Below are 23,259 nucleotides of genomic sequence, written 5' to 3' on the forward strand. Positions count from 1 at the left end.
GTTACTTTAGATTGGTTCGAATCCTACCTAACTGGGCACAGTCAAGTCGTAAAAAGTGATATAACTTCAAAATATATTAATATAGATTACGGAGTGCCACAAGGATCGGCTTTGGGACCCACTCTTTTTCTTGTATATATCAATGATTTACTGTGTATAAATACTTCTGGAAAAATTAGCTTATTTGCTGACGACACCACCATTTTATGGCATAGTAAAACTGTTGAAGATTTGAATAATAAGATAAGCAGAGATAATAATGTAATCAAGTTTTGGTGCGACTCGAATCTTCTCTCTTTCAATATAAAAAAAAACAAATATATTAACTTTCAAATGTACTTTAGAAGATATGCCTCTAGAAAATGAGAAGATTGAAAATAAAGACTGCACAAAATTTTTGGGCCTATATATTGACAGTAAATTGAAGTTTGAAGCACACGTCAACCAATTGAAGAATAAAATCTCCTCAGGGTGCTATGCAATGAGAATTATTTCAAGGGAACTTGGTACTGCTACGGCTATGAACGCATATTATGCATTAATTGAATCTCAACTGAGATATGCCATTCCTTTCTGGGGGGTATGTAACTCTACTCTGCTAGATTCAGTACTTAAACTGCAAAAGAGAGCCATTAGATATGTGTTCAAACTAGGACTGCGCAATTCATGTAGGCAGTTATTTGCAGAAAAAAATATATTGACAGTTGTGACTTTCTTTGTAATGGAAACTGCGTGTCTTATACACAAACATAGGTCAACATTTGAATATATTTCTTCGTGTCATAGCACTCGCCTAAAATCTAAAAATAATTTTAAATTACCATTGCCTTCTTCATCCCTAGTGAAGGACTCCATTTTCTATAACGGTGTTAAAATGTATAATCACTTACCGTCTCATTTTAGAAACAGCTACGATAGTATTGACAGCTTCAGAAAATACACAAAAAAACTTCTCGCGAGCAGACCCTATTATAGTTTGCAAGAATTTTACAATGACAACTTTCAGTGAAACTGTAATTTATTGCGGGTACTGTATAGCATACTCGATTAGACTGTTGAATTATAAGTCGTAAAATTGACAAAATGTTCAAATAACATTTCATGATTGATATTTTATTTATTCATTGACACTTATTCTATTGAATAAAATGTATAATTGATAAATGTATATGTTTATATACTGCTTGTTTATATAACAATTTTATTTTTATTTTCATTCTATTTTATTTATATTTTACATAATTGTGTGTGTTTTGCCCAAATTTTTTTTCTGTACGTGTATATTCTACTTTGTCAACAAAACAAGAGTTTTTTCGACAATAAAGTATGTTTTGATTGATTGATTGATTGATAGGTCTGTTGGAGTCGTAAGCTCGACATCCATCTCCTTTGTAGAATCAGCGTTGAAAAGAACTTTCAAGTTTGGTCTGTCCCTAAAAGTCCCACGAGTAGCTAGGGATGGAAGATCAATCACGGCAGAGCTCCGCATTACCGTGACAAGGCGATGCTACGACGAGAGGGCGCCCGGTACCTCGAAGATTCCGTAAAGACAGCTGATAGGCTCAGTGTCATTCATCCTCTCGGCAAGGATACACACACCTTAGGATTGAACCATCATTGGGATCCCATTCAGTTAGGGAATAACAAAACCAAAAGTGATTCTGTCATTCCCGTATCCAGCGGGACTACGTGGAAGCAGGCATCCGATGGCCGTTTTGCTCAACTCCCACATCCCATGCCAATGCCAAAAACAGCATACACAGTGGTTCAGGCAGTGAAAGATGAACAAGGACAGCCAAACCCAAGTAGGGTGACCAAGGAGTCAATTCATTTGTCCCTGTCGTTAAAAAAATTATTATCTTAGTAATGAGGATGAGCAACATCATGTCGAAATATAAATTTCCCTTTAATGTGTGCAGGATCGGAATAGTAAAAAACAAATACGTTGGCAAAGTAAAAAAGCACTGTCAACAATGGTGATTCGTACGGTTTAAAGCTTCCACAAATAATCCAAATTTCGAATCAATCTCGTGGTGGATTCACTTCAATTCTGTTGGACCATATCTCATCACATCCTGATTAAAACGATACATCACTATTTATAAACGGCCCGGTATCCAACACGAATGAAGCAATCGAAATTTTCCATTCATCCGACATTTCCGGAATTGCCTAAACAATCACATTCTCGCTAATGCCAATTACAGCACTTGATTTATCACGTGATTCGAAATAATTATTATAGTTTCCAAATTCGAAAACATTTTCCGTGAAACATAAAATTGCAAAAGCAATAAATATCGCGAATGAACAATTCATACTTTTCAACTTGTATGGTGAAGTATTGAATAAATATTTAATAAATTCAACCCGAGTGCAATACAGAGTAGAAATTTATTATTCAACTTGTATGGATTTTGGCAATTATGAGTGTAATGGAAATAAACATTTTTATCGTGGGAAATTTGGTGAATATAGCAATATGTGTTGATTATATTTTATCACGTATGGCACAATATTTGTTATACAGAATATACTACAGATATAGGAGAAGTGAAAAAACACATGGCAAGATTGAAAGAAATGTAGCCGGTAGCCGGTCGGTTCGACGTGAATGCTTGGTTCTCTCAATCAGTCGACCGTCGTGTTAGTCGGTGGTTCAAGCCACAGGCTGAACAATAATTTTACTTTGTTATGGAAGTTGAATAATTATTGTTCTGGTATCTTAGATGATCAATTGATAATTCAGGTAACACTTTTGTTATTTCAGGTTCAGGTTTAATTAACCTACATAAATGACTTTAATGTCCACAATATCAAATGGCTGAAATTTCCAAATATAAACGAGGAACAAGGTCGCGAAACTTAGGCTTTTGAAATCAGCTGCGGACTTACTCAGATTATAAATGAGCCAACCAGAATTCCTGACCGTGATAAAGAATATGCTAGTCTTCTGTATCTTCTGTATCTAACCAATCCAGAAATTTACACAGTCACCGTAAGGTCTCCATTGGGATCTTCTGACCACAAACTCTTTTCAGTTTTGACTGAATTACCGATAAATGTTGGGGAACAATCTGAGCCGCGCAAAGTTGTTACATTACTGGTCAGATGAATTTCTCCTGGCTAGATGTTTGTTCCAGCTCTAAAGATTCATCAACTTGTGCTTCTGAAGTCACGGGTGTTATTCTATCATCCATGAATGCACCGGTAGTGGGGCAAAATCCCAATGCCGAAAAATTAACTAGGTTTGTTAATGCTCGCAACGGCTGTAAACTTAGGATACATGAAAGCAAAGAACTTCGCAATAAAAAAATTGGAGATGAACTGCTTGCCAATCCCAATGGGTCTAGATCCTTCTGGTCGGTAGATGAAGCTGTTAATCAGAACTTAAAAAAAACACAATTTCACCACTAACATAAGCGGGTGGTTCAACAACAGCCACAACAGCAACAACAGCCATAGAAAAGCAAATCTCCCAGCTGAACAATTTGCGGGCCAATCCTCAGTTGATTTTCTGGGAAAGGCACCACCCACTATTCCCACACTAGATTTTTTTCAAGATTTTCAAGATTTATTTATCATCATTTTTACAGTTTTTACAGTTTATATATATATATATATATATATATATATATATATATATATATATATACATATATGAAATCTAGAAAGGTTAATATCTCTAGGAGTTAAATCAAAATATAAATCCGCACTTTTGTGTATATATATCGAGGCATATTTATTATTTCTGAAATGAAAATAATTGTTTGAGATGTATATATATATATATATATATATATATATATATATATATATATATATATATATATATATTACAATGTAGGTTTTCACGGATGGTAGAATATGATGTGTTGTTTTTCCGGGTGTTCATCCGTTGTGTACCATTCGATAGTCGACGTTTCGCCATCATCTCAGATGGCATTATAATGCCAACACATCATATATATATATATATATATATATATATATATATATATATATATATATATAATAATAATATATATATATATATATATATATATAATTAAAAAATAAATTGATAAGTACTCCTTGATCATTCCCATATTGATTTCAATTTAAGAGCCACCGGTATACAGTTGTTTCAGCCTATTGGGCATCGTCAGTACCGTGCAGGCGGTCCTCGATTGAAGACAAAACGAAAATAAACCAAGGAAGTACTTGATAAAAATAGCTGCGTAAACGCAAGCGAAACATAAGTGGAACCACCTATTGGTGTGGCACCCAAGTCAACTTGCCAAGTTTTTATGTCAGTGTTGGTGGTTTGACCAATCAACCGACAATTGCGGTAGCAGAAATTTGGGAAGCTAACCTGAAATGCGACCCCCCGACCTTTTTCCAAAAAATCAAGACACGACTTGCGCTCTTGCCTCCGCAAATCAAGAGATAGTCATTCTAACTGGGCACATGTACCGCTTTCTCGGTCTCGATCTAGAAACGAGTAAGGAAACGATACATTCTCTTGCTGTTCGAACTTCAGAGGTGAGGAGTGAATATGAATTTGATATCCATATCGGACAATCCCGAAACAACAACATATTCTTTGAAATTGCTCATTTCTCAGTTACAGGATTATCAAGCTTTCTGCAAAACATCCTGAATTGTTTATTGATTGATCACTGCACTCTAAAAGTAGGCAGCAACAATAAAAATTGCAAATAACAGCTTCATTGAAAATCTCTCTGATAATTTTAATTACAATCACCTGATTCAAATAAATGTTCCAAAACATGTGAAAGATAAGGAAAGTGAAGGATTCCGTTGTTTACAGTCCAAAATGATAAAATGCTATCTGTAGCACTCCCGCAATCCAAAAATTATATAATAAATAAGGATTTATCTTTTTGGGTTAAAAGCTATCTCATCTCAGCAACTTCGGTTCATTTCCCTTCAATTAACCCCATTGTTTTTTCAAAATCATTATTCGTTCTTGCATTTTCATTAATTTGAGATAGTGTATGTTACTGACCAGAGGTTTCTCAAGGCCAATGTGATATCTTATATGGACTTTGATTTTTATTGACTTACGGATTTGAAAAAATCGCAAAGTTTTTATTATAGTGTATAAATGAAAACAACTGAAGGGAATGTGATTCTCCACACCCGATTCGTATCGCGATTTCAAAATGAAACTCATTTCATCAAAGGAAATTCAATTAGAACAAAATTATTATCGACCACATGATGTGCTACATTCAAGGTTTCGAGTTGAACATATCAGTAATTAGATTTATGAAAAATAACATATTTATTAACACTGGAACATTACATTAACATTACAAAATGAACTATTGTTGCTGTGAAAATATTGCAGTTTTCATTTCCACAATTCTTGTCAGCATACCAGTCTCCTAACTGGTTAGGAAAATTTACATCAATAAGAATCCGAAATTAATGGAAATGAAAAATAAATAGATCAGTTTTTTCAAATACAAAACACAAGCACTACAGGAAAATCCTCAAGACGCTGTATGGGCGTTGCCTGTACGAAAGTAGTGGTTCACATTGGATTTGAATCGCTGTAGACTAAACCCATTTGGAAAAGCTGTCTCAGGAAGTTCATTCCACATAAACGCAGTTCTCCAAATGAAAGGGGTCCCAAAGAATGGAGTTTGAGGTGTACCGAGTTGAACCTCAAAAAGATGAGAACCCATAGTCCGTCGCGTAAATATCTATAGAACAGGCTGGTATCTCGATGGCCACAAAAGAAATAACCAAGAGAGGAATTTCTGGCACAAACATAACAATCTGCACTGACAGCAGACAAGCTCTATAAGCCTTGAACAGGGCTCAGCCTGTTCAGGCTCAGCCTCAGGGCTAGTACTAGAGTGTCACCAAGATTCAGCCAAAGCCTCGGTAGATAATAACATTATCCTGAGGTGGGTTGAAGGGCACGACAGGAGTAAAAGTAATCGCATTGCCGACTCTTAGCCAAGGAAGCGGCTGGACTAAGAATCTTAGGACCCAGTGGCACCTACGGCCTGATGACTTCGACAATTGCGGAACTAGTCAAATGCTACACCCATGCTCAGTCCTTGAAGAGATGGGAATCAAAGGATGTAATCTTGCCAGGATCACATTGGGTGACCCTGGGAAGCTGGCGCCAAAGAGATATCTGGCGATGACCAGGAAAAATCTACGCCTAATAGTGGGATTTCTGACTGGCCACTGTCAACTAAGGAGACACCTTCATGATATGGGGCTAGTGGACACACCTCTATGCAGGATGTGTGAACAGGAAGATGAGACTGTCAGGCATGTCCTGTGCGAGTGCCCGGAGTTATCGTCAATAAGAGAGTGTCTGTTCGGCGAGTCTTGGCCTACACCTGCCGATATAAAGGAGATGTCTCCCAGTGACCTGTCCACCTTCCTGGAAAGGACAGGATGGACGATGACCTAGGAGGACAACTCCTCTGGAGGATGTACAATGGGACACATGTGGCCTAAGTGCTGTGGGCTTACACTCACCCTCCCTACTCTACAGATACAGAGAGAACAGAGACAAATCTTCAACCTTTCTTCGATGTTCCAGACTATCAAGGTTGCAAGTGATATTCGCGTTTCCAATCAGGCAGATTACTCTTTTCTAGATGGAATCCAACAGATTGAGGGTATTAGGGGCGGAGCTCCATACATGAGAATAATTCTCCAAAGAAGGTCTGATCTGAGCTTCATAAAGCATCAAAAGTTGCTGAGGTGTGTACAGTTTTCTGGTTCGGAACAGTGTTCCATGCTTTTGGGAAGCAACCTTTGCATTTTCAGCGACATAATTGTGTCAATACATATTGATGCCCATTTGAACCCTCAACAAACTCAGCGAAGAAAACCGATGCCCGGGTTTTTGTGGCATTGAATTGAACCTAGTTACTGTCACCTCAATTCGGAATCACTTCTTGACCCTAATTAAGATATGCAACCTGCTGCCGGTGAAGATGTGCTTCCGAAGTCAATGTCCTGGAATCCAAATGAAATTCCTGGGGAATACCAGCGTTGATGATGAAAGTATTCGAAAGATATCCATCGACAGCTACATGCAGGAAACATTCTTTTAGGAAGCTAAAGAGCCATACACAAAAATGACAAGCCATAGCTTCGAAGTTTGGCCAGCAAACCCTCATGCCATACACGGTTGAAGGCCTTAAAATTATCAAACGCAACCGATCTTGATTCTCCATGTTTCTCGATGGCGTTTTGCCAAATATAGGTGACATACGATGTTCACTCAAGATGTTGAAGCCTCCCAAATATTTGAGGAAATGGTGGTTTACGACATTCTCCATGATTTTTGATATCACTGATAGCAAAGCGATTGGTCTATAGTTATATGGAAGATTTTTCTTGTCCTTTTTGGGAATAGGCTGAACGCGAGCCATCTTCCAACAAGAAGGAAAAACTCCTTTCTTATAAGACGGGTTGAAAAGTCTGCAAAAATCTGGTGCGGGTTCATTTGCGCACTTTTTAAGTATGATGACGGGCACTTAATCAGGGTCAGACGCTTTGTTGATATTGAGCTGTTTCAAAATTCGCCTCACTAAAGGCTGTCGAAAAGTAATTTCCGGCATTGTGGATTCTAGTGGATTTAGTTTGGTTTCATTAGCAACTCCATTACCGAAAAAGCAGTACTAGATTTTGTACAAAAAATAATTGGAGCATTGGATAGATCAGAAAAATGTTTAGCTATATTTCTAGACCCAGCTAAGGCATTCGACACCGTTGATCACGACATGCTATTAAAAAAATTACATGGTTATGATATACGTGACCCAACATACAATATTTTGGAAGACTATCTATCACATAGGATACAAAAGGTCAAAGTTGATAATGGCCTGAGTGAAGCAATGAAAGCTAAAACAGATGTACCACAGGGAACAGGTTTAGGTCCCATACTATTTCTTGTTTACATTAATAGTATATGTTCCATCAACAATTTTGGAGGTCATCTCATATCATATGCGGACGATACAGCACTCATATTCACAGGTAGTAATTGGAAGGAGGCATTTGAAAAATCAGAAAAGGGACTGAAAGATATCCAGATATGGCTTGATCACAACCTTCTGAGTCTGAATGTGAAAAAAACTAAATTTATTACATTCACCCTATTACAGAACGATCAACCTGGAAATAACATAATCCATATACATGACAGAGACTGTACTAATACAACAAATTGCAATTGTTTTGTTATAGAAAGAACGAAAATGAGTATCTGGGAGTTATAGTGGATCGGCATATATGGTGGAATGACCACATAAACTATGTTGTAAAACGGCTCAGACTTTTAACAAAAAAATTCTATGAATTGAGAAACATTCTGGAACACAAAAATTTGATCACCATATACCAGTCTTTAGCAGAATCTGTAATAAGATACTGTATTGCTGCCTGGGGTGGTACATTTAATACCCTCCAACTATCTCAAAATACAATGTTGAAAATATTATTCAAAAAACCTAAAATTTACTCTACCGAATGTCTGTACAAGGACACGCAGTTACTGAAAAGATGTATTTTCTATCACGGTCCAAAATTATTCAATCTTCTGCCAGTTAGTTTTTTTTTATTGAAACTTAATATTGGTTGTGAATTTTTGGTAAATAATAAACGTATTATTATTATTATTATTATATGTATAACCTTCTTGTGCCTAGGTAGGTAATTTCCAATCACGACGAAAATCGTAAGGCTAGCCGCACACTGGCAACTTTTCAAAATCGGTGAAAAAATAGTCGGTTGAAATTCCCCCACTGTTTTTTCAACTGAATATTTGCTGAGCGTCAGCTTCAAAATCGATTTCATCATGACTATATGCATGTGCATCCTTCTAAGGAACAGAAAGTTTTGGATCCAGCCATTGTTCACTTAAAAGCTATAGATGAGCAATTTCACCATTGATTGATAGTTTGAAAATCATCCAATCAATTTTTCGGATATTTTTGCATGAACTAGAATGTTCTGAGAAACATTCAAAAATGTTATCTGCATATTCTGTTATTTTCATGAAATACAACGCAGGGTAATAAGAACCAGCTCACAATCGCTTGTGAGTCGATTCTTATGAGAAATAATGTGTTTGAAAAGATGCACAAATGAAATTACCAGATTACGGCTGACAATGAGCAATTATAGGGGTAAAATATACCAAGATCAAATATGACACCTTCCAAATATTTTTTTTCAATGATTCTGAAGTTAATTCGTTTGAAGATAATTATTATCTTCATTCTGAATTGAAAATAAAAAATAACCAACATCATTGCATAATATTATGACCAAGAATTGCCCAGATGAGATAAGGCTGGGATATAAAATGCTCAAAAAGTAGAATAATGCAATATTGTCATTGCAGTCCTCCAAGATGTTGACTAAAGTGTTAGTAATCAGTTGTTCCATATTTTGCGTCATTGATTCAGCCTCAGTGAATCAGACGGCGAACGATCAAGGTGAGAAACATACCTTTTTATTTTCGTAGTGTAGTTTAAATTCAGAGATTCGTCTCTGAAATTATGATGTGTTATCGTTAAAAATAATAGAGATTGTTTCGACTGAAATGTGGTCATGAAACTTCAGCTAGCTTGCGGAACTATAGAAAGTACTATCAACTGATAATTTTTCTCTTGTTCACTATAAAATTCTGGTCTGGATTTTGGCTTTCTGATCCTTATATTCATATATTATATAATAAAATGAAATATATCAAGAACTACAGAATATAGTTACTTGAAAATAAACTATCACTTCCATTGATCGCCATAAATTTGGATGAATAATTGGCATTTTTATCATGAAATAGGTATAATGGTCACTTTCCCAACATAATTGTACAGGTAGCTATTGATTTTTGAATGGTTTTGAAAAACATTCCGCATATTTCTATACAAAAATACTTCATTTGGCTTTATTAAATTTTCAATCCAATGTTTCACGCTACTTTGATATTTAATAACATTATCTCAGTCAGTTCCTCCTCAATAGAGTAATTTCTGTGTAATTCCAACTATCTCAAGACGATTTGTGTCTTCATTAAATTGTACCTTCTCATATTGAATTGTTGTCAGTGCCTAGTTTTCAAACCCTTTCCTTTTCAAATAAGTTTTCAATTCCGGAGATCTAGTTTGCCACTGCTCTACAGTTCTAATCCATCAGCTGAAAAAACTTGTTCAAAAAGTTCCTCACAAAAACCATCTCATTGTAGATAGAATCGACTATTACCGAACCAAATGTAGAAAACTTTCATGTAGGATGATAAATTATTATTTGTATTCAGATTTTCTTACATGAAATAGTAGGTACCTCTATCGTTATACATTCAACCGCAGCAAAAAGACCTGAGGATGTTTCACGTTTTTGCATACATGTGGCTTCTTAATAGCATGACACTATTTAAAACTAATTAATACAGTGTTTTGTATGATTTTCACTATATGGGGTTTTACAAAAACAGCCACACGTGTTTCGCTATACAATAGCTATTATATAGCGAAACACGTGTCGCGTTTTTTGGAAAACCCTTTATAGTGAACATCATACAATAAACTGTATTAATTATATTTAATATGGATTTTCATCAAGTATCGGCCAGTTCTATTCAATTATGTCACTATTTGCCTCTCCATTTGAACATGATAGAGTTTATTGAAATTGTGTCGTCTCCTTGATATTATAATTTGATCATTACTTCTGTTGAAATTGGTTGCGAATTATGAATTGCAATTAATTTCTACTCAAAAACATACATTCTGCTTTTTTTCACCATTTTTGTTACTGCAACTTGCGAATGAATGTACCCTTTTATTGAATTTTTGAGTCTATAAGTGTCTAGAATGTTAATATTTAATAGAAAATGTGCCATATTAGTATATCTGTTCGAAGACTAGTACAATATTTATGATTTCAAAGATGAGATTTTTTTTTACAAATTAGATGAAAACCCACATGAATCTAGCTAAGTTTGGACCGAAACATCAATGTCATGTAATGCTTCTTTTCTTCTCTGATGAGCTTTGAGTTTAACGATCATATTATGTAAGAAAATGTAGACAATTTTCGAAAAATTGACCTATTCGAATGCAGTTTTCTGGAATATAATTCCTGAAACGGTTTTTGCAAAATCGGTGCATTTCTGTTGATGTTGAGTCGTGCACCTGACCATTATTCGAATATTCAATATTTGGAAAATATATAAAACAGAGTTTGTTGAGAAATATGCATTGCGACAATAAAAATAGGAAAAAAGAATACTCATTCTTGGTTAAATATGCTGAACAATGCAACTTGAGTCACATTCATTTAAGTCTGATCTTTCATGAGTTCTAGTCCGGGATTATATATTTTTCATCTAAATTGATAGAGTGGAGTCATTTTCAGCTCCTCAGGAAAAACCGTTTTCGAAATCGGTTCGATTTTCCGTTGAGAAAACCTTACACCACTAGCTATTTTCGAATGATATTCTCAGTATAGTCGAAATTTCCTGAAAACTGTGTGATCTCCATTGCTTTCAAAAGAAAAAAGCTGATTGAATGAATGAAATTCAATATCCAAGAGATTCATAAATATTAAGATGTTGCGATGTTTCACATCGAAACCGAATCGCTATGGAAAGAACTTTCCGCAAACATCCAAAAACATGTTAAATTTCACGTTCGAAGAGAGGTTGTCAATTTATCTCCTTTCCATAAATACTTTCTTGGCACATTTGATTCCACCAAGAGCGGTACATATCAGAAATAAGCAACGGACTGTGGCTGCTCATCCTTGAGGCTCATCCTGTTCTGAGGTTCAACTCAGTACACCTTGAACTTCACTATTTAAGAACTCTTTCATCTGGAGAGCTTCGTTTATATGAAATAAACTTCCTGAGGACGTTTTTCCAAACGAAAATCTCCAGTGATTCAATTCTAACGTGAATCACTACTTTCGCACAAACACTGCTCTTAGAGGACCTTAAAGATTTTCTTGTGGTACTTGTGTTTTACAAATTTCCCTAATATAGGCTCTATCATTTCAATACAACAGTAATTTCCTCAGGTAGACTTTCATATATCAACTTTTCCTATTTGAATCGTCATTATTGCATTTTTGAAATAACCAAATCTTAAATATGTACTCTTTTAACATCCTCAAGACGCTATCCATTGCAATTTGTTAGATTACTGATACCTATATATTTTTATAACAGCAAATATCTGTCACAAATTCATGAAACATGTTCCTAAACGTCGGTTTTGATACTCCTGACACTCTTCTAAGCATGAATCTATAGGAAATCAAAAGCTTTTTTCAGTGAGATAAAACACGACGTACATTCCTATTTTAAAAACATTGGAGGCGAAATTACAACATATCACAAAGATTTCAGGTTCAAAACTATTCTTCCTCGCGAATGATCATATAACGACTTTTGGGATATTAGCGGAAAGTTATTCCACCTTGCATTACTTTTTCAAAGGCCCACCCTGTATAAGCTGACTCCATAATCAATTCAAACACTGTCTCTCTGGATGTATATTCGAATAAGTTGAACAGAATGAAAAGAATATCAATAAATATCTGAGTGAATTTATAATATTCAAATGTGAATAGTGATTTCAAGATTCATTACTTCTCAAAATTCGATAAATGAACAGAACCAAATCTACAGGGAATTCGCTGAAGTGTGACTAAAGACAAACAGAAAAGTTAACCTCGAAAAGTTTCTGTGAGAGTATATACCTTTGAAGAAGTCAGTTAGTCAGTAACTTGATTCAAAATTATTCATTTTCCTGAGCTTGGACGGTTATAAACTCAAAAAATGCATTTCAAAAATAAGAAGAATAATGAAATGAAAGGAGATTATTTTTAGAAGAGATAAATTTTTGTGAAAGAAAGGTTTGGGCTTTCAAATCTTCCATCCTTGTACAAAAAATGTGTTAACCTTCCAGAGAAAGCAATTCAGTTCAAAATGAACTCTATGATTATGCATAGAAGTAACTTTTAGATACAAACTGAAGGAGAAATATCTCTCTAAACAACTTCTTTCATATTAACATTGCAAAAATATTTTTATATGAACATTGAATTATACAAAAAGCACGTTTTCCTATTACGTATTTATTATTCACAAAATTATTTTGGCTTTCTACTACTTCATCTCCATGCAAAACAAATATGGGAATTTTTTAGAGAAAGGACGATGGAAATACATTTTTTTGTATGAAGGTGGAGAAGTAGAAAGCCAAAATCTCTCTTATATATTATATATATATATATATATATATATATATATATATATATATATATATCCATGAAAATCAAAAAATGAATAGATAAGTACTTCTTGATCATTCCCATATTGATTTTAATTCAAGAGCCACCGGTAGAGAGCTGTTTCAGCCTATTGGGCATCGTCAGTACCGGGCAGGCAGTCCTCGATTGAAGATAAAATGAGAAAAAACCAAGAAAGTACTTGATAAAAATAGCTGCATAAACGCAAGCGAAACATAAGTGGAACCATCTATTGGTGTGACACCCAAATCAACTTGCCAAGTTTTTATGTCATGGTTGGTGGTTTGACCAATCAACCGACAACTGCGGTAGCAGAAATTCGGGAAGCTAACCTGAAATACCATCGGAAAACGAATCCACATGTTTCTAGAAATGATATGAAATCTAGAAAGGTTAATGCAGTCAAGCTGCTGGAAAATAATTCCATGAAAATCAAAAAATGAATAGATAAGTATTTTTTGATCATTCCCATATTGGGCATCGTCAGTACCGGGCAGGCGGTCCTCGATTGAAGACAAAATGAGAAAAAACCAAGAAAGTACTTGATAAAAATAGCTGCGTAAACGCAAGTGAAACATAAGTGGAACCACCTATTGGTGTTACACCCAAGTATCATCAAGTACTTTCTTGTTTTTTTCTCATCTTGTCTTCAATCGAGGACCGCCTGCCCGGTACTGACGATGCCCAATAGGCTGAAACAGCTGTCTACCGGTGGCTCTTAAATTGAAATCAATAATATAGATATATATATATATATATATATATATATATATATATATATATATGTATATATTGACGTCATCGCACGTTAAAAGGTAAGACCTCGTTGGTCCTTACCTCGCACAAGTTTCTCAACTGCTGAGAGTTGTCGGTCGTATGAGGCCACAACTGATTAACAGAAAAACAGATTTTTTCAAAACATATTTTTTACATTTCATCTGAAGTCGCGACCTCTGTATTCTATTTTCGGTAATATATTGAAATTATATCAATCGAAATGTTTGTGGTCAATAATGAATTCATAGAATTTTTTCTGTTTCAGATAACAGTAAGGATTTCAATGAAATCCAATTGGAAATGGCTAATTTTCGAACTATTGGTGATATGAATTATTATTTCCATTTGAAGTCTACGGTAAGATAATATTAATAATCCTAATACTTGTTCCATTTCAATAATTTCAAATCATGGTTGCTCTGATTTTTCAAAACTCACGCTCCATAATAGTCTCTCTGGGGTAAAGTATTATTCACCACAACCAAATGTGGGAAATCAGCAACTCTAGCTCCGAAAATACATACGAGTGATCAAATATGAGCGGTTTCGACCTGCCATAGTTCACATAAGTTGTACTACGCTGAACCACGAATGCACTGTTGGACTCAACTGTCCGGGAAGGATAATTCTGAACATAACCGAACATTAACAACTCCTTTACAAAGACAGTGCCTATGAGATTAAAGAAAATTCTCACCATGCTAATTTAAGATCCATGAGTGTATTTCCGACGACACAGACCGCCGATTATAAAATCGCTTTCTGTCTTTCTCTACAGCTTTTGGTACAGGGTAACTAGATGAATAGAGGGCCCAAAAACAGTGCGGTCATGACGCAAGGCATGGTGACTTGATTTAGTCCTGACATATCCAAATGTGTTGTCACATATTCATAGGATTTCAGGATGTTCGACTGCGTCAATACTGATGTTCAATTAATGGAATTGGAAAACTATGGCACACTAGCTAAAACTCTAAATTGCATATTCTGGTTTTCAGATAGAAATTACTCATTTCACTGAAACTTTTCTCAAATAACCATGCTTGTAATACTTTTCGTGATTTTTCACAATTAATATGGCCATAGCACAGACTCAGTGATGACTTTCCACCTCAGCTGCATGAATCGCCTTCTATTGACACTGACTTCACTCTCGAAGGAAATTGAAAAAAAAATGTATATCACAGAGTATTAGTAATTTCTGATATCATCATTGATAAAAACGGAATTTCAAGTTTTCATATTGGAAAAAATCATTGTCAACAAATCAGCAATTCAGCTCTTTCAGTAAAAATATCGGATGTGGAAATTCAATGAAAAGTATATTGGAAAAGTATATGGAAAGTATATATTGGAAAAGTATGTGGAAAGTATATTGGAAAAGTATGTGGAAAGAGTATATTGGATACGAGGATTCAATGAAAAATATATTGGATGTGGAAAAAGTATATTGGAAAAGTATATGGAGAGTATATTGGAAAAGTATGTGGAAAGAGTATATGGAATAAGGAAATTCAATGAAAAGTATATTGGATGTGCAAAAAGTATATTGGACAAATATATGGAAAGTATTTATTGGGTAAAGATATGGAAAGTATATTGGGAAAGTATGTGGAAAGAGTATATTGGATATGTAAATTTAATGAAAAAAACTAATCAATACAGTTTATTGTATGATTGTCACTATAACAGGGTTTTACAAAAACCGCGACACGTGTTTCGCTATACAATAGCTTCCTCAATCATAAACTAATTTGGATTTTCATCGAGTATCGGCCAGTTTTATTTAATAATTCAATGAAAAGTATATTGGATGTGTAAAAAGTATATTGGAAAAGTATATAGAAAGTATATATTGGAAAAGTATTTGGAAAGTATATTGGAAACGTATGTGGAAAAAGTATATTGGAAAAGTATGTGGAAAAAGTATATTGGATATGGAAGTTCATTGAAAAGTATATTGGATGTGAAAAAAGTATATTGGAAAAGTATATGAAAAGTATATATTGGAGAAGTGTATTGGAAAAGTATGTGGAAAAAGAATATTGGATGTGGAAATTCAATGAAAATACTGAGAAACTTATGTCTGAACTGTTCTCTGAACTTAACTACAGACCATATATTTTGGTCATATTGATTCCTGTGTATGGTGAAGATTACCCTCTGTAGTCTTTTTTTCACTAGCACAAAATCTTATACTTCACATATCAGAAGTATTGCTCAAATGAATGAGCTCTATTCTTGAAGAATCTGTTAAATTCGAAATTGCACCTTCAATCTCAACATAGGCCCTTCCAACAGGGACTTCCGAACTTTGACAGTTGATAACAGTCATTTTGTTGAAGCAACATCTGTCACATTAGTTGCCATTTATTCAGTCTGGTTTACCAAATCACCTTGAACGGATATAGCTTTCAACAACACGTACAAATGATAAAATTGTTTTATCAAAATGGGTGTTTTGTTCGAACAACGTACCGCGCGCTTCTCCCATTTTACTGTTGTCATATTCATTCTACTGAGAGGATTATTCGCAATGAGGGAATGAATGTAAATCCACTGGTTCCATAAACGATCAATCAACATCCATCAATGGAACGCAAGATTACACCGCAGGTGCAGGAGAATCAAAGGCAGTCGATTAGGCGTCGCTCACAATAACTTGGCCTTTCGCAGAGTTATGGGCTCTGAAGTAGTTGGCAACTGACCCTAACATTCATAGAAAAATCAGCAGGACTTTCGACTGTGTTAATCAATATCAACTCATGTCAAAGCTTTATGTGTAAGCGTATGGTATACGAGGTGTTGCCTATGACTGGACTTTATCATTTCTGAAGAATAGACAGCAGTTTGTTAGCTTGAAATATCATAGTAAGTCTACCAATACTACCTTTGATTCTGAGCGCTTGGACGTCACGATGGGTGTACCACAAGGATCTATGCTAGGTTCGATATTATTCCTTCTTTATATGAATGAAATCGATAACTTCATCACAGATTCATTTATAACGATGTACGCTGATGACACATCCTTGGTAGTGTCCAGTAATGTGGATCATCTTCTGTTTGAGAAGTGTGAAAGTACTCTGAAGTTAGTTGTGAATTGGTGCGCAAATAATTCATTGTACCTCAATGCTGAAGTAACTCAGTTGATGATATTCCACAATCGTCAAAGACAATGTGGAAAAGTACAAATCCAAATAAATCATCAAACACTCATGTTCCGTTTCGTCAATATAAAACAACATTAGATTGTCCATCAGTGGTAGGTCTTACTATTTTCAATAAGCTTTCTAGATGTCTAAAAGATATAACAAACCTCAATAAATTCAGTAACTTGTTTGATTGATTATTTGATTGAGAAATGTTTATATAATTTGCAAGAATTACGAACCAATTCATCCATTTCTGGATGAATTGGTTCGTGAACAAAATTGCCGAATTTGAGACGATACCGATCTCCACGAGATCCAAGAGAATCCAATGCATCCCGAAAGTATCACTGTTTGGTGTGGATTTTGAGCTGGCAGGGTCACCAGTCCATATTTCTTTCAGAACAACGTTGGCCAGGCCATAACTTTCAACGGCGAGCGCTATAGGTCGATGATTACCAACTTCTTTTGGCCTGAATAGGATGATCTGGTCCACAACGACGTGTATTTCCAACAGGACGGCACTACGTGCCACACAGATCATGCCACATAGGATATTCTTCACTAGCGATTTGAGAGCATGGTCACCTCACGTGGAGGTTATGTGAACTGGCCACTGAGATCGTTCATTTCGCACGGTCTCAGTGGCTAGAACCTGTGTGCCAGACCCTCAGTGGCCAGACCCTGTTTAACTGTTTCTTGTGGGGTTTTCTCAAGTGGTAGGTGTACGCGAATAGGCCATAAACTACACAGTCCTCAAAGCCAACATAGCCCATGACACCAATTAAGTTTAACCTAATTTATGAGCCGGAGTCATGGAAAATTGGATGTTTTGGATGCGATTGAACCAGAGAAGCCATAGCGATGTTATATTCCACACATAATGGCATCAATAGGTCTTTCAAACGAATGAAAAATTTCGTTAATATATCACACACCTTTTGTTTCATTCAAATTTGAAGATATTAGGCGCTCAATGAAAATACTTATGAATATATTTGAGGTTCATGTGTGAATTTCTCAAGTCAAAATTCAACACTACTAGTGACATAAGATACTTCAAATACTTCAAGAAATCAAAGACAGTCCTTTGCCTTGCAGGGTGTCTGAGAAAATTAATTCGTTTCTATTTGTCTCACAAACAAGTCATATGTGTTCTGTCTTTCTTGGTATCTTTTAGAAGCATGTGTTCATTCCCGAATGACATACATACAGGAACAAAGTGACCTTTGAATGTGAACTAACTGACATTCCAACAAAATTCTGCACAGAATTTGAATGAAACCTATGGGGTAGATAAATGAGTCGGAGTGGATCAATGCGCTGACCCAAAATTTCTATTTCTCCCCACACCTGCTCCCAAAATATTGCTGTGTAAATGATTGAGTCACCATAAAAGTTAAGTCAATAGGGCCCTCTCTTCAGGCTCTGACGCTTTGGCAACAGCACCAGCATCAACCATCAATGACCACTTTCCTCACCGTGAGGAGATTGATCATTGAGTACGAAAAATAAGTTCCCTGTGAAAATGCAATGACCAACTTCTGCATTATCCATACAAGATCCACTGGCGTTTTTGGGCAGAAAGGCAAGATTCCACTACAAACATAACAACCATTCCTGCAGATTGATCTTGCTTGAGTATATAAGTTCAAAGAAAATGCACTGAAATTTCATCCGTTCCATCCCGTTTTCCTTCTCTATCCTACTTTAGATAGTTCAGGTGGACTACAGTAGGGTTATCAGTTCATTATGAACCCACCACTTTTCAATTATCACTAGTAGAGTTGCGTTATGTTGACGAATATAAGTTGAGATCCCATATGTTTGAAAGGTTTGGCAACAATTGCAAAGGGGTCTCAGGTACTTAGCGGCAGGCCTTACGCCTGGTTTCACGAACTTCTGTACCAATTATGAGACTTCTGTGGAGTTCAGCTCACTCTGCCTGAGGCCAGGTCCTTTCATAAGTCGGTATTTGAGTTTGCTGAAAAAACTTTTGTTCAAAAGAGAATATCATCAGGGTGGCAGCTATGCATCCTAATTTATTTCTATTCCTCTGTTCAAATCAGTATCTTTAGTCCAAGTAATCAATTTTTTAATATTTCAGATGACGCAGCCGGAAGCAAAAAAGTTCTGCAACTCCATGGGCAAGAACCTGGTGAGCATTCCGAACGAAAGGGTAAACGTTCAGTTGTACGAGGTATTCGAGAAAGAAGGTAATTTGACAAAATATATTATAAAATCAGTATTTTTGGAAACCATGATAAAAATTTTGTTATTTTTTGCATTTTCCCACTTCTTTTTCCATACTTCGTCTAGTATTTCCAGAAATGAAAATATCTTCTTGTTGATATTCAATAATTAGATGATCAATGGTAAACAAGTTCAGTTACTTCGTTCCCTCGTTCCCTTGTTCCTTCATTTTAAATATTCACCAAAGTGATGGCTCGAATCGCAAGGATACAAAAAGAATGATTCTGGTCAATTGATACATTCAGAAAAGCAAATAACATATAACTGATTCTCAGATCATATCATAGTAGCAACTGGCTTCAAAATAATGATTCCATATAACTATAGTTCATTCATGGTAAGAAGTTATTCACAACTATCAGAAAATTAGAACTCAAATTTCATGATCATATACCGGTAATGTAGTTCCAGAGAAGTTTCTGAAGCATTTTTTAGAAGTTCGTCTGTTTCCAATGAAACCCACAAACCCTTCTTAAATATGACTCTTTCAGCAACTTTGGTGGCTTGAAATACAGTATATTCGAATTTTTTTTACTATTATTCGTCTTTTATCATTTCAGCATCTGATAGACAAGTTTATTTCTGGTCTTCTGGGAAAGGATTAACGGCAATTGCTTCTATTGGTCTGCCACTGGAAAAGCCTTCGTCTTCACCAGCTGGGCTTCTTCAGAACCCAACAACGTAGGCGGAAATGAGAATTGTGTAGAAACATACCATTATCCGAAAAAAGGACAATTACTTTGGAATGACATTAAATGCGATTTCCAGAGATACGTTGTCTGTGAAAATAGTGGTGTTGATGCAGCATCATCAAACGAAACACCGACCAACTGAGGTTGATAAATGATCTGACTGTAAAATAGTTGAGAAATACGTTGCCTTTTTTCTGTTTTGCATATTCATTGATAATAAATCTTGTATAACTTAGTGTTTGTTTCAATTTTCATTATTATTATCATTACAGGTGGAAAATATGTAACTTAAAAACTTGGAATTGGTCGATACATTTCATTGCCTGTTCTAATGTCTAGTAGCCAGAGTTGTAACAAATCACCTTTTTTTAACAAACAATAAGACTTGTTTTTCAATTAACTGTTGTGAAATGTATAGTTCCATAAATGTGTTCAATGGAGAAGATCAATGGCCCCACCAAACATTTCCATTGTTTACAATTATAATAATAATAATATCAAATATGACCCAAAGTAAGAAATTATGTACATGTTACTAATACTCGGTAAGTGACATAAATACATAAAACAAGAGCATATGCAATCTTCTATAATATAAACATATGTTAAAATTTATAAAAAAAGACTAGTACAATATTTTTCAATAACTGAAAACTTCAGGTCTCTCTCTATCTTCAAAACTGACGAAATCAAGTACAATCTTTAAAACACTACTTTTCCTCTTTAGGTGTGGAAATTCTTGATTCCCTTTCTTGATGCTTATTCAAGCTATACAAAGAACCTTCGTCTGTACGTTAATATAAAAGCGGGCAACAGCTGATAATTTATATTTTCACTTTAAAAATACAGTAACTGAAAAAATTTCTGCACTAAGTAATGAATAGCTTCTAGAATCTATTTATGTGACTTATATAGAAATTCGCAAAAGTAACACAACCGTCAACGACGTCTGCCCTCACGCGTCTGCCCACATTCAAGTCGTATTCTCGGCGAAGGCGCTTCATTGCTTAGACCGACTCTCTTTCCCTGCGACGCGTAATGGCTTACTTCTTTGCGTCAAGTTTATTTTATCGTGATAATTTTTGAACAATTTTTATTCTAAACGAATTTTCATTCTAAAATATGTATTGTAAAAAAAAATATCCAATTTAATTGTATTAATGGCTCAGTATTTTGCATATAGTGGCTACCACATAAAAGGTAGATATATGCTATCGCCGACTCTTATTCAGAACTATTTAAGATAAACAATCTTATAGTACATTATCCAACGGTACCTATAGGCAGCGCACGCTCGCTCTGGGGGAGCAAGAATTTTTCCGACTTACTGGATACTTATCGTTATTTTATGACCGAAATCATAAAAAAACCTCTGTAAATTGTAGCCTAAACGTAATGCTGATATATAGGCTTCATCCGTTGAGTCGTTTGGGTGTGAAAGAGCCACAAACATCCATTCTGACAAACTTTCACATTTGATATATTAGAAAATGAACTGAACGTATGAAAGACTGAGAGGTAAAAGGTTATGACATAATTGGAAGGTTCGATAATATGAAAATATCAGTAATAGTAATCCTAATTCAATATTTTGAACTCGTTGTCGATAAGAATCGTTAAGAAAACTATATAGTATTTTATATTCAATATGGATTTCAATTAAGTATTGACCAGCTCAATTCAATCAGTTCATCAACTTGTATTGACTCGAGTAATTGAATTCATTGAATGCTTTCGATTGATCAAAATAACGATAAAAGTAATGATAATGAACGTACAAATTATCAAGTACTCAGAACTACACAAGCTCTACCCGTACTATTCTATCAAATTAATAGTTCTGATTGAAGGTCTCAAACCAGCATTTTTGTCAATCACCAGAATTGCAATACTCTTTTCGACAATTCAGACAGTTGCCATTTATTCTCTGGTCGTTCCCCATGGCGTGGGAAAACCAAGACCGTAGCTTGCATAAGAGCCTCTTGGGATGCAGGGTTTCGCAAAGTTTCAACTTCAATTTGAAAGTCATAATATCTCTACTTTGATAGAGTTGACGTGAGATAATGTACGAGCTACGACAAAGTGAATTTATATGTTTGTGAAATCTCAGATCAGCATCTAGTCACAATCTCAAGTTCTAGCTTTCTTTAATCATTTGTAGTAAGTCTTGTCCAAGTTGGATTTCAATACTTCCTTCAATTTCCCATCTTCTGTGTATCGGGCCAAAAAGCATTAGCTGAGAGTTTTTAGAAGGTTGTCGTAGAGGATCCACTTTTCATCACAAATACGATCCAACCAAAAAAAAGGATCGTTTTGATCGCGCTAAAGCAAAGAAGAAGATACTTCGGAAAGTGACAATTTCTGTCGATTGTTCAAATCCTGTGGCATCCATTTTTCGATTTTTTGATCTTTCCAATACGTTTCAAACCATCAAAAACCGCACAGAAACTAGCTCCCAGTCCTTCCGCAATCCCATACTCTGTCTTCAAATCCTCGTCCTGGATTCCTATAAGTCGACCACTTCCGAACTTATCGTCAAGGTTAAACTCTCCGAAACGAAATTTCTCAAACCAAATTCGAACAGTGAGTTCATTAACACTATCATTGTCAAATGCCTGGTAATTTTCTCGAGCTGTTTCGGTAGCCCTTTAGTTGTATTTGAATTCTGTGGTAATTCGTGTTGTGCGAAATCAGACTATATCGTGTTTTGGACTATAACGTACAAGAAATTCCACGAAAAACTACTTTTGTGTGAATTGCACCCATGTTCCACCTACCAAATAATAAATATTTCACGACTTATGATATGACTAGTAGCTTTCTTCTAGCCATACATTTCATTTTTCACAACTATTTCGATTTTCTATTAACTGTATTAGATATACCTTGAAAATGAAAAACCACCAAAGTTGATAATTTGCAGGGATTTATTATAGTCTCTATCAGCTGACCCTGCGAACTTCATGCCGCCTTAGAACTAATAAATTATTAGAATATTAACTTACGCCATCTATCTGTTAGTAGAGAGATTTAGTTGATACCGATCAATAGACTTGTAGAGTTCCAACCGTTAATGA

General features: G+C 35.3%; 1 protein-coding gene across 1 annotated transcript; it reads left to right on the forward strand.

Annotated features, from left to right (window-relative positions):
• Positions 1-9,340: 9,340 nt before the first annotated feature.
• On the forward strand, positions 9,341-20,417 carry LOC111504491 (uncharacterized). The gene is made up of 4 exons (XM_023159055.2): positions 9,341-9,488; positions 14,351-14,442; positions 19,345-19,453; positions 20,051-20,417. The coding sequence occupies exons 1-4, from the start codon at positions 9,404-9,406 to the stop codon at positions 20,173-20,175; spliced, it is 411 nt and encodes a 136-aa protein (XP_023014823.2). The 5' UTR covers positions 9,341-9,403; the 3' UTR covers positions 20,176-20,417.
• Positions 20,418-23,259: the final 2,842 nt, after the last annotated feature.

Source organism: Leptinotarsa decemlineata, unplaced genomic scaffold (genome assembly GCF_025532065.1).
Source record: "Leptinotarsa decemlineata unplaced genomic scaffold, Ldec_3_MD MMD2_tig00001393_RagTag_RagTag, whole genome shotgun sequence".
Taxonomy (NCBI): domain Eukaryota; kingdom Metazoa; phylum Arthropoda; class Insecta; order Coleoptera; family Chrysomelidae; genus Leptinotarsa; species Leptinotarsa decemlineata.

Excerpts from the sequence above, each read along its gene's own strand:
- LOC111504491 (XM_023159055.2), top strand. The coding sequence starts at position 9,404 with ATGTTGACTAAAGTGTTAGTAATCAGTTGTTCCATATTTTGCGTCATT. Across the intron at positions 14,443-19,344 it reads ATTTCCATTTGAAGTCTACG|ATGACGCAGCCGGAAGCAAA; the intron begins GTAAGATAATAT and ends TTAATATTTCAG. Across the intron at positions 19,454-20,050 it reads CGAGGTATTCGAGAAAGAAG|CATCTGATAGACAAGTTTAT; the intron begins GTAATTTGACAA and ends TTATCATTTCAG.